Source organism: Cynoglossus semilaevis, chromosome 11 (genome assembly GCF_000523025.1).
Source record: "Cynoglossus semilaevis isolate Cse_v1.0 chromosome 11, Cse_v1.0, whole genome shotgun sequence".
Classification (NCBI taxonomy): Eukaryota; Metazoa; Chordata; class Actinopteri; order Pleuronectiformes; family Cynoglossidae; genus Cynoglossus; species Cynoglossus semilaevis.
In genome coordinates, this window is record NC_024317.1 from 19,159,458 (window position 1) to 19,171,439 (window position 11,982).

The following is an 11,982-nucleotide window of genomic DNA, read 5'->3' on the forward strand; positions in this document are numbered from 1 at the left end:
AATGTAGTGTTGCACGGAGGGCAGAGGTCACTTCTAGACAGACACCTTAAAACAAAAATCACATTTTGGTGTAACTTTATTATTTAATATTTATGATACTTATAGTTTTAACTCTTTTTTTAGTTGCTTTAATAACGTGGACCACATGATATATAATTTTGTATTCCAGTTGCGGGCCAGATTTGGTGGTTTAGTGGGCCGAATTTGGCCTGCGAGCCAACAGTTGATAATCACAGATGTTGGCTATGGACATTTTTACCTATAAAAATATCATTGACGTCTCGATCTTTTTCCCCCCCTGCACAGTGTCCAGACACCCGTCACCTGGACGGCCTGTCCAAGCAGCTGGACTGGGAGGTGAGAAAAGTCCAGCGCTGGTTCAGACACCGGAGGAACCAGGACAAACCCAGTACACACACTAAGTTCTGCGAAAGCATGTGAGTCCCGTGTTTGCAGTGCTGCATGTCACAGAATAGGATTTAGACACTTTGAAACTACTCTGAAAATACTTTGAAGACGTCAGTCACCAGTTCACTGTGATGTTTGTTTTGCGTGAAAATGTGAAATTTGTTGAAATGTTGTCTTTTAGGTGGAGGTTTACATTTTACTTGGGCATATTTATCTATGGGATCCGTTTCCTTTGGCAGGTGAACACCGTCTCTGACTCCAACTACCGTTCATTTTTATGATTGATTTTCTAAACATGTTATCCTCATCTAACGCATGTTTATTTTCAGTCCCCCTGGTTCTGGGATACACGGCATTGCTGGTATGGTTACCCTTATCAGGTATGAACCAGTTCTCTCCTCTGTCTCAGAAGAATTGCGCTCCATGTTCATGAACAGTGCCTTTCCAAACAGCCGTTCTCCTGGAATGTTCTCTGTAAACATTCTATGTGGCGTTTATGTAGACTCAGTCGACATCACCACCCTCACAGGTGCTGCTTGTTTACCTTCTGTCTGTCGTTGATAACGCCACCCTGGTGTACTGTCACTTTAACTCAGATCTCTGGACTCTGCTGGATTATTATCCAGTACGTTCTGGAAATAACATTTCCCTTGTAGGACTTCCTGTATCCAACTTCTCTGCGTAGTTATTAAGTATACACAGCTGCCACAGCAGTGGTCAGTGCACCTGCCTTACAGCCAGAAAGCCATTGGTTTGTTGGTTTGATTCCCTGTCTTTCTGTATGGGAGTTTCCATGTTGTTTCTGTGTGAGCGTCTGGGTTTTCTTCAGCTACTCCTGTTTCATCCCACTGTCTGAAAACATGCACGATTAGTTTAACTCAGGATAACGGAAATGTGTTTTTCAGGTCCAAAATATAATATTTAGTATAATATATATAATAGAAATAATAGCTAAAAAAGCTAGCTGTAGCATTCTTATATGTATAAATTTCCAAACCATGGGTTTCAAACTACTGGCATCACGCCCGCTAACTTAGATCTAACCCACAGCTGGGTGTCATTATTAAATAATAATTATTTATATTCACCAAAGACAAGTTGATAATAATTATAATTAATAATTTGAACTTTATTGATCCCATATTTGGGAAATTCTTGTGTTAACAGCAGATAACAGGCTGCCCCTGGCAGGTGCCAAACATGTGATTCCTTTGGGAATCGAACCCAAAGAAACCGACAAGCACAGGCGGTTTCAAGAATGACTGACACTGGCCCAGATTGCGATGACAAATGAGATGAGTTTGTGTCCGATGTAGCCTAGGTTTGTGCACCTTTATCCACATTTTTAAAGATCATCGTCATAAAAAAAAAATTTAAAAATGTTTGGACTTTCTGTTTGAATTGTGTGTACAGTTTTTATTATAATAAACAAAACAACAAAAAATCTTTTAATTGTTTTACAACTCAATTATTATGAGGCCCTGTGTTGAGATGACGTGGATCGGTGGCCCTCGCCCTGTTCGAGTTTGAGATCCCTGTTCTGAACCAGCCATGTGGAGATCATTTCTTTTGTTTCCTTCTTAACATTTGTCTTTCCTCTTTGACTCCCCAGGTCATGACCCCGGGCCTTTACCACTACTATGTGACAGAATTGGCCTTTTACTGGTCGCTCATGTTCTCTCAGTTCACCGACATTAAGAGGAAGGTGAGAGAAACCAAGCGTTGGGTTTTTGCTGTGTTCAAATTAGACCAACCTGGGTCCTCATTAGGCCCAATTTTTATAGTACAAAGTGGCCCAGGTTCCGTTAAATATTAGAATTGATGTCGGGATTGTACCTAAGTAACATATTTTTTGCTAGTGTAGAGGAGATCGTCTTCTTTATATAATGGAGCTTGTTAATGAACTGACCACCATGTGGTCGAAAGCTGCATAGTAACTGATTTTCTCATGGATAACATACTGTATCTCTGGTGTCTTTAGTTGATAACCTTGGCCCACATGGTCAAAACTGAAACATTTTTTTGCAGCCCTCAAAGTGGCGCTAGTGGCCTGCCTGAGTTTAGTCACAGAGTAAACACTTGGTTTAAGTTGGTGCCAGCAGATATACAGTGTTGCTCAGAATTATGATGCAGTTTTACGTAGATGTGATGTTGTTAGAAAGTCAGCTTTACTATTTAGTGTTATTGACAAAACTGACAACTTAAACTCTGGAAAAAACAAAACAAAACAACATTACATCTAATTTAGCTGACGACCAAGTGTATTGTTGACCATGTGACCTGCAGACCTCTTCACGTCCACTCTTGTTTTCTGCCGCTGTCACACCAGATGGTCTGATGGTCAGACGCGCATGTCTCCGTCTTAACCTTTGCTCCTGTTTGTCTTCATCTGTTCTGCTCTGTGTTCCCTTAAACTCAGGCTCATTAGACTGTGGAATAAAAAGAGTTTCTGGTATAAAAGATAATAACCTGAAAAAAAAGTAAATTAACAGACTCTGTGCTATTATATGCACAGAAATTCAAGTGTTGTAAAATTCCACATTAAGGTGAAATGGTAGTAGTTTTCTTTCTTTATTAAGTCATTATGAAACCGAAACAAATGTTATGACCTCAAACAAGACTGCTTTTTAACTGTTTCTGCATTCATGCTACAGCTCAAACCACCAAGGGGTTTTCCCCAAATCAATTTAAATCAATTTATTAAATAACCTGAAATTAAACATTATATATGTTTAATTTGACATACTTTGACAAATATTTGCGACTCTCCGTGCTGAGATAATTATGTCAGCCGCCTAAATAATCTAGTCCAGTGGTTCTCAAACTTTTTCTACTCTGTAGCACCTGAGAAAACATTGATCTCTCTGAGTACCACCATGATGACCAACATTAGAATATAGCAGCACAGGCCTTCCCTGTTAGCTTCCACCACACAGGACAAACTGCTGGCAAAAGTGATAGAGAATTGTAGAAAGTGATGCCACTGAGTTAGTTCCTCATCAGGTCAAAAGAAGAAGTCGTCTCTGGGAACAGGCTTTCATTCATGAACCAGAGCGGCTGCAGTGAGGAAATCACAGTTGGTCATGTGGCAGAAATGTTCATTTGGCAACTTGTCAAAAAATCTGATCAAAGTGGAGGCAGTGTTGTTCTCCTTGTCCTCTCTGTCTTCAAGTGGACAACAGAACAACACACAATGAATTCAATAAAGAATATTCACTTCTCACGCTGATCACCTGTTTTTTTTTTTTATTGCAGGATTTCCTGATCATGTTCATCCATCACTTGGCCACAGTCAGCCTCATCAGCTTCTCCTACGTGAACAACATGGCCAGAGTAGGGAGTCTGGTGTTGTGTGTCCACGATGCGTCCGACTCCCTGTTGGAGGTCAGTTAAATATTAACTCCACATACAGTAATGTATGTTAAATGTATGTATATGTGTATATATAATATGTGTATTAAGATACTGCATGTTTAGGTATATTTGTATATGTGTGTATTTGTGTATGTCCCTCTCAATTAATCATGATTAATTGTGATTAATTACAACCATGATTACAGCCCAGTGCATTCATTTTTGGAAGATGATGAAAAATGCACAGATAAATACAAATGACAAATTAAAATGAAATGTGTTATTTAACTTCACGTGTATATGTCTATATCTTCAACCGAAATGAATTTGTACTGAAAGCCCTTTGAAAAACGTTTTATTTTAGATATTGCAATTCAGTCACATTAAATTTATAATATTGACTTTAATTAAATTTCTAATTCCATCCTACCACTTATTTATACATATATTTAGATTAGAAATAATAATTAGAAAGATTGAAGGTTCAAGTCCATGAGGCCAAGTCGGTGATGTTGACATAAAGGGCAAAACAAATCTGGTCAAAAGCCCGATTCTTAAAAAGATATAATTAGTAATTAACTTAGTTTAGTGACTAAGAACTTTTTCGTGACGATCAGCTGATTTATTCACGAGGACTTCGTCATTTTAAGCCTGTGGGCGTGTGTGGTTCAGTGGGTCGGGTGGATCACCTTGCAGCAAGGTCAGGTGTCCCTGCTCTGCTTGTCTCTGTGGCAATGGGTCAGTGGACAAGACACCTAATCGTCACAGCCTGTGTCCTCTGAGTGCCAGGGACAAGCCCAGGGTTTGGTCGAGAAGGGCTGGGTGACGTTCAGGTTAATTTGAGGGACTACACCCAGTGCTAAGGTGTACGAGTTAATGTGATGTAATAGCTGTTGTATTTTGTCTTTTTCAACAGGCAGCTAAACTGGCCAAGTACGCCAAATATCAGCGTCTGTGTGACTTCCTCTTCATCATGTTTACCATTGTTTTCTTCATCACGCGACTTGTTATTTATCCGATATGGTGAGTTCACCGTGGAGTCTGCAACACCCGTGTGAATCATGACAGTTACCATTAATAATCCCTGCAAGGATTTACTGCCTGTCACATGTTGTTAATGATGATAACGTGGTCCGTCTTCAGCTGGTTTGCAGTTACCATAAAATACTTTTTTACTTTAATACATATTACATTCATTTATATACATTTACCTATTGATTCAGCAGTTTCTCTATAGTCAACCACCAAACATCATTCACTGCCACTTCCTGTGGTGCCATTGATGAAGACACACGCTCCGCTCCTCCAGTGTATGACACGTGACCCGAGACTAAAAATGTGTGATCTTATCTTGAGAAATAACTATCATGTGACGCAGCTGCCACCGGCTTGTGAACCCGATTAGGCTTTGTACACTGACTATTCAATTGATCTTTATCGCCCTAACGGCTGCAGATTGAAAGAACACGATCAGGCGGTAAACATTCCTGTCAGGAGAACTGTACGTCGAAGCTGCGTCTTGAGAAACGGACAACAGGAAGGCCGTCATTGCCAAACGTAACCTGAGCAGCTATATTCAGTGTCTTAGTGCGGATGAGTGATAATGCTACTGCTGCCGGTGCAGTCACCTAAACTGAAATCCATACCTGTGCTGGGGGCGGGGGGTGGAGGGGGCCTCAGCTGGTTCTGCAGCCAACAGTGCATTAGTGCCTACATGTCTACCAGCTCTGTGGTTTGTTGATGGAGTTTCATTAGAAAGTGAGTGGGTTAACGATGTGAATGAAGTATTCTGAATGTGAGAGAGCGTGATGCTTTTGATCTCAACTACCGATGACATCACTAAGTTAATAGTGAATCAAATGAGCCGGGGGGGGGGGGGGGGTCATTTCCGTATAATGTATATAGGTCCCCGGGCCAGGGGTTTAAGACCATTGTTTTAAATTGATAAAAGTGAGACAGCAAACAAGAAAGAAGGCTTTATTGTTACAGAACGTTAGCTAAGAGCTAAGCTAAGCTAAGCTAAGAAAACATTTCTCCTAATGTTCCTGTTGCTCCCTGTAAAAGAAAAGTAAATATCTTCAAGGTGTTTAACTTCTTCTTGTTTTCCAGGGTCATTAACTCCACCTTTTTTGAGAGCTGGGCCATAATTGGACCCTTCCCGTCCTGGTGGGTCTTCAACATCTTACTGCTGGTCCTTCAGGTGCTACACATCATCTGGTCCTACCTCATCGCCGGCATAGCTGTCAAAGCCATGCAGCGTGGCAAGGTGGGTCACACGGAGTAACGCAGGTCGATAGAAATCACATCACTGGTTATTTTGTAGGTTATTGGTTATTGTGTAGTGGCTTTTTTTATAGTTATGGATTTTTTCATAAATTCTGGTTATAAATATTGGCATATTGTCAGCTACGGTGTAACAGCACCTGTGAGTTTCACTTCTCTTCAGTTGATGAGAACAAGTGCTGCGGTGCAGTTCTGCTGTATATGAAGTGTGTCCACGTACTGTAAAGTAGTAAATGAACTAACAAATAGTCACTTTCTGTTACACTTTTCATAGAAAAAAAAAAGGAATTTCCAAATTCTCACCCTGAAAATAACTTTCAAATATTTACAGAAGTGTGCACGACCCTGAAAATGATTACGCAGTAGGAGATGAACAAAGGAATGATTTAGAAGAGAAGTTGTTATGTTTAGTTTCATGAACAAAGCTTGTGGAGTGTGTATGCCTGCCAGTCCACAGTAGTCTGTGTTGAGCTTTTAATTTGTGAAATAGTCTGTGGACAATCCAGTTTACGGGATCTAAATATAATCACTGTCTGACTGTGCGTCCTTTCCTCTGTCCGTCCCTGACTCTGTGTCCTCTCTCTGCAGACGCTGTGTGTTTCCTCTCCCTCTGGAATGAGAGACTTTCTGTCTGTCTTTGTCCACTGATCTCTCCTCCACTCCGCTCTCACTCTCTTCCACTTCTGTGTGTGTGGCTGTAAGTTTTTGTTCTCTCTCTCTCTCTCTCTCTCTCTCTCTCTTTGTCTAATCTAATATTATTCATTTGGAATCATGAAGTAGCTGCTTAGCTTTGACCTCCGGCTAACTGTGTAGGCGTCGTTTTAAATGATGAGTATGTGTTCCATAGTGTAGCGGTTAGCATGCCTGCCTCCTGGGTTCGATTCCCAGAGGAACCACATGATTGACTGTTAATTCTGACCTTGTATGAATAAAACTTCTGCTAAATGCATGAATGTTAATGTCAATGTAGTGAGATCAGGCATGTCCAACTGGTTCTCATTAGTCAGAAGAGCCGCGGTCGTCCCCACAGCACCACCCTGTGGTGAGAATACACACTCTATACAACTCGCATGTCAACGACGTTTAAGAGGGAGCACACAGTGGAACAAGTGGGTAGCTGGCTTGCCTCACAGCAACTGTGTAACTGGTTTCCTGGTTCGATCCCTGGTCTTCCTATATGGTTTTCCCAAGTTTTTGTTTTTACCAGTTAAATGTTCCTACGCTCCAATGAACACAGCTGTAATTTAACCTTGATGTTTTGATTTTTGAGTTTGTTTAGGTAAATGATTATGTCGTGTTTACACAATGATTAACAATACAAGTTAAAGTTTTTTTTTTTTATTTCTTGTTTACCAGGTGGTCAATGACGTGCGCAGCGACATTGAGAGCAGCTCAGAAGAAGAGGCGGACACGCCCGCAGACGGTCTGAAGAATGCTCTCTCAACGAAGGGAGAAAATGGCACTAATGGTCACTGTGCTGCTGCTGCTGCTAAAGGCCAAGCTCAGAACCACAGCAGCTGGTGACGTGAAACCTAAAGCCTAGCGCCCCCTGCAGTTTCTATTCTGAGTGCGAGCTTGTGTCTACATTCCCACACAAACACATACACACAAGGACACCGACAGAGTGAGTGCACGTCCAGGAGGTGAACTGGTGATGGGGTACATGCAGAAACTCAGTGTCATCTCTGAAGAGCCCTTAAAGACGTGCACAACTCCAGAGGTGAAACACTGAAGTAGTCAGTCAGTAGGACTGGTAATTCTACAAATGATGGGATGATTTAGTTTGTAGATGCAGATGTTGGTCAGTTTAATCGTTCTCTCCGAGTTTTATTGGTCTGATGAACTTTTTTTCTCTTGTTGCTAAAAGTTAATTTACACTGGAAAACACAGGAAGGTGAACGTCAGCTGATGCGGATTTAAACTTCCCGAGTTTATTGCAATTCCTATTTTTTCAGAACGAAAAATCTGCGTGTTTCAGTTTCTTGTGTTCAGAGGTTCATCCTACATGAGAGTGAAGGCAGTAGCTGTTTCCAGCCTTTTGTGGTTTTAGTGAATTTACCCTTTTATCACTCAGTTTTCCTACTCTGTGACGCTGTGTTTGTTTTCTGTTTACTGTTTGTTCTTTTTTACTTTTCTGAGACCAAATGTTTCTGAAATTGTTTGATGTCATTCTATATTGAATCCAGGTATGAGAAGCACTGTAAATGTTCTCACATGAGTGCCTTGTAAAAACAAAAAATAATGTTAGAAATATATTCTGTGGTTGGAAAAGAAATTCTCTCCAGATCTTTTACTCTCTACAAACACCGATATTTTGCCTCATAAGTGCATTTAATATAAACAAGCAATTACAGCCAGCTTCTCAATCAGTGCTTATCATTACACAGATTTGATACATTTTTATTTTTGGTTCATATTATTATTTCAGGTGGTTTTCTTAAAGAAAACATATTTGACGCAAAGACACAAAATCCTTTCCATGAAGTCGACACATATTCTCATACAAATCTTCCCAGTTTAGGGATGCAGGAAAGGGAAATGGAGAAAATGTCCACCTTTGTGCAAAACAAAAGGGTGTTTAAGTCCATGTGACGTCAGTCTTTGACCAAATCAGGATTCTGGTTTTCTGCTGCCACCTTCAGATGCTTCTGTTTCTGGAAAAAGTTGTACGCTCTCAAGGTGCACAGGAATCCTCCGTATAACGTCAGCAGCATCATGGAGCCCGAAAAGGCCCGGTAGCCAATGTCAGCCAGACGCTTGCCGGTCACCATGATGGAGATCCTGGAGAAGAAGAGTAACATCAGCAGTTGATAAAAGTAAGGAGGTCAAACTTAGGAATTAGCCTTGACTTAAATATAACTGTTCAGATAAATATACATACAAAAGGCCAATTTATTATTGTTTTTCTGGATGTGCCTAAATTGCTATGGTTGATTAAAAAGAATTCGAACATGTAATGCAGGACGCTGAAAAAACTTTCACCAGTGTGTTTACACCTAAAACTTAAATATTTTTGCTTCCGCCAGAAAACCAAAAGTGTAGAATTTGGCGTCAGTTATTCATGTTAAATTGGAAAACGTGCTTATAGGAATGAAAACATGTCAAAACAAATCAAATTCATCCGAATCAGTTAGAAGCGACATTGCTTCCTTAGCTTTTTTTTGGACATATTGTCTACTTGATAGTTTCATACAGTTTAAACACTAAAATTACACTTCAGCTGTAAGTGTTTCATCAAAAATCCACGGCACTAGTAAAGTGGCTGATTATTTGTTTGACGAACGAGTTATCACTGTTTAAAAGACAATAAATCAAATAAAGAATAAGATCAATAAAACACGAAGAATATCCAGATTTCCCTCTGCACTGTCAACGTCACAGAATCCTTCTGATCAGTGTACATTTAATGACATACAGGATCAAAACACATCCTTTTCTATTTTTCTTCCTAGTGACATTACCTGTTTTGTGTAGTGGATGATTTGACTGAATTTTAATTTAAAAAATACAAGCAACATTTGTGTTGAATAAAACACAACTAAATCTATCGGGTCTAAGTTTGTATAATTCTCCGATGTGTCGACATTGCGAAAGTCACAACGTTCTGTCGTTAAATGGGACCATTTCTTCCTACCTAAAATCACCACAGCATCTTGCGACAATAAGGAAATTGAAATTACCTTTATTCGAGGAGTAAATACAAACACAGGTTCTCGCTGCAGACCTCAATGTCAGGGAAGTAACATGTGAAATTAGCATTCAAGCTAACGAAACTGCGCTTTTTCAGTACGGAAGCTCCAAGGGAACATTTGTCCTCTTCAAAAAACTAAAGGACGAGCCGTTGAGCGCCATCTACTGACCAGTGGGGATAAAGAAACTTTTGTACAGTACCTAACTATTACACCTCTTAACTTAAATAAACTGAATGAGCAAAACTATGTTTTCTTTAACATTTAAATATATATATATATATGCCTGAAATTTTAAAAGCATTTCTTTTTTAAATGTTTATAAAACTGAGAGGTCATAATTTTCAGACGTTTATTGAACACAATCAAAAATGTAAACTATTGGCATACTAGTTTTATGTTTGTTTCAATGATAACTATCGAATGAGAAATAAAATATATTAAATATAGCCCAAATGGGCTCGTTCTGTATTATTTTCATACGAAACTGTGAGGTTGTTTTAAAAAAAATCCGCGTGTGTCTCAGGTCATTCTAATTTTTGACGTGAAACTAGTGTTTATGATGTGAGAATTTGATTTTAAAAAATATGACGGAAAATCAACATTAAAAGCGAAAGGCATCTCGGCCAAGGCATTGTGTTCCCACACGGAATTATTTCAGAGACGTACACGTTACAATGGCAACATGTAGCGACTGTGTGGTTGAAGGAAATAACGTGAATGAAGTTAAAGAAGGTGATGAAGCATTTGATCCGGGAGCTGCTCCGTTTGGAAACTTTATAAATTATTACACATTCAATCCACCAGAGAACCGCCTGAGTCTGATCCCAGCTTCTCTCCTACAAGATTTAGGATTCAGCCGAGACCAACAGAGCACACTCATCCTGGATGTGGGCTGCAATTCTGGGGTACGACAATCGGGGAGAGTTTGAATAAAACTTTTCAACCTTTCATTCACCGTTTATTCATAAAATACAGTATTTTCTTATATATTAGACCATATAAATATGTTCCATATAAAGGCATATTTTTACATAATGACAGATTTAAACACAGTGTGTTTTTGTTTATTTTTGTTTTACAGATAAATGTCAAATTTAATTATAAAAAATATTACCTTACTCATTTATATCCTGTATAAATGGCTAACAAAATACATATCTCTATAGGTGCTGTAATTAAAAGGATTCTATTTATAAATTACTTTTGTATAAAGATATTACTTTAACCTAAGGATAATGTGACTTTAACATTCCTTTCACTAGAATAAATACATAAATCCCATGATGGCCAGACTTACTGTATGTATTTCTCTCTTAATAACAGGACCTGAGTGTAGCCTTTTATAAACATGTGGTGCACGAAGAAGAGCGTACGGGGAACAAGGTTCATCTCCTGGGCTTCGACCTGGATGAAGCTCTGATTCAGCGAGCTCTGCAGACAAACCCTCTGCCCAGCAGAATCTCCTTCATCCCTCTGGACATCACTGCAGATAGTGAGCCACTGCAGAGCTACCTCCACCAGCACGGTTGTTCCAACTTCCACTTGACTCTTTGTTTGGCTGTCACAATGTGGGTCCATCTGAACCACGGAGACTCCGGCCTGTTGGAGCTTCTCTCCTGTCTGGCCTCCATCAGCAGTCATCTACTGCTAGAAGCTCAGCCCTGGAAATGTTACCGTTCAGCCGCGCGGCGGCTCAGAAAGATCGGACGCTCAGACTTTGATATCTTTAAGACCCTGAAGATTCGGGGAGATGTGGCAGCACATGCAAAGGAACACTTAGAGAAACAGTGTGGCATGGAGTTGATCCAGAGCTACGGCAGCACAGTGTGGGACAGGAAACTGCTGCTGTTCAAGAAGAGACCAGGCTCAGAATCAGTGACTCAGTGAAGATAACAGCACAAACGATGCTGTGGACAAAATATGACCCAATAATGTTTTCTGCGTGATTCTTTTTTATCTTTGCTCATTTAAGTTGAGGGGTTTTTTTTATTTTTGGTATGTTGATTATTGTATGTTTCAACATAATTATATATATAATTAAAATGATCATTAAACATAGCCACTGTTGAAAATCTCTGGTTTTAGAAATCCCAAAACTGTTTGATTGGATGTTGATTCACAAGTACAAACTGTGTAGGTTTTGTGGGTTGTGCAGTATACAGTAAAAGCCCCACTAGATTACTTTCACATCAGGTTCTCAATAGTATTTCAGTTCGCGGCTGCGTGAAAACATTTCTATCCCCAA

The 11,982-nt window shown here is 39.7% G+C and overlaps 3 protein-coding genes across 3 annotated transcripts in view; 2 read left to right on the plus strand and 1 right to left on the minus strand.

Annotated features, from left to right (window-relative positions):
* Positions 1-8,507, plus strand: part of cers5 (ceramide synthase 5) — a 22,215-nt gene extending 13,708 nt beyond the window's left edge. Inside the window, exons 3-10 of the mRNA XM_008321155.3 lie at positions 307-437; positions 590-647; positions 738-788; positions 2,021-2,113; positions 3,664-3,792; positions 4,679-4,785; positions 5,872-6,028; positions 7,402-8,507. Of these exons, the coding sequence (XP_008319377.1) occupies positions 307-437; positions 590-647; positions 738-788; positions 2,021-2,113; positions 3,664-3,792; positions 4,679-4,785; positions 5,872-6,028; positions 7,402-7,569 (894 nt within the window). The 3' untranslated portion in view covers positions 7,570-8,507. The remainder of the gene's footprint in view (positions 1-306; positions 438-589; positions 648-737; positions 789-2,020; positions 2,114-3,663; positions 3,793-4,678; positions 4,786-5,871; positions 6,029-7,401) is intronic.
* On the minus strand, positions 8,405-9,879 carry cox14 (cytochrome c oxidase assembly factor COX14). Its single transcript, XM_008321156.3, has 2 exons — positions 9,726-9,879; positions 8,405-8,826 (listed from the first exon to the last, which is right to left on the minus strand). The coding sequence occupies exon 2, from the start codon at positions 8,814-8,816 to the stop codon at positions 8,640-8,642; it is 177 nt and encodes a 58-aa protein (XP_008319378.1). The 5' UTR covers positions 8,817-8,826; positions 9,726-9,879; the 3' UTR covers positions 8,405-8,639.
* Positions 9,880-10,384: 505 nt separating this feature from the next.
* bcdin3d (BCDIN3 domain containing) lies at positions 10,385-11,905 on the plus strand. Its single transcript, XM_008321154.3, has 2 exons — positions 10,385-10,642; positions 11,061-11,905. Exons 1-2 carry the CDS (start codon positions 10,412-10,414, stop codon positions 11,622-11,624), a joined length of 795 nt encoding a protein of 264 aa, XP_008319376.1. The 5' UTR covers positions 10,385-10,411; the 3' UTR covers positions 11,625-11,905.
* Positions 11,906-11,982: the final 77 nt, after the last annotated feature.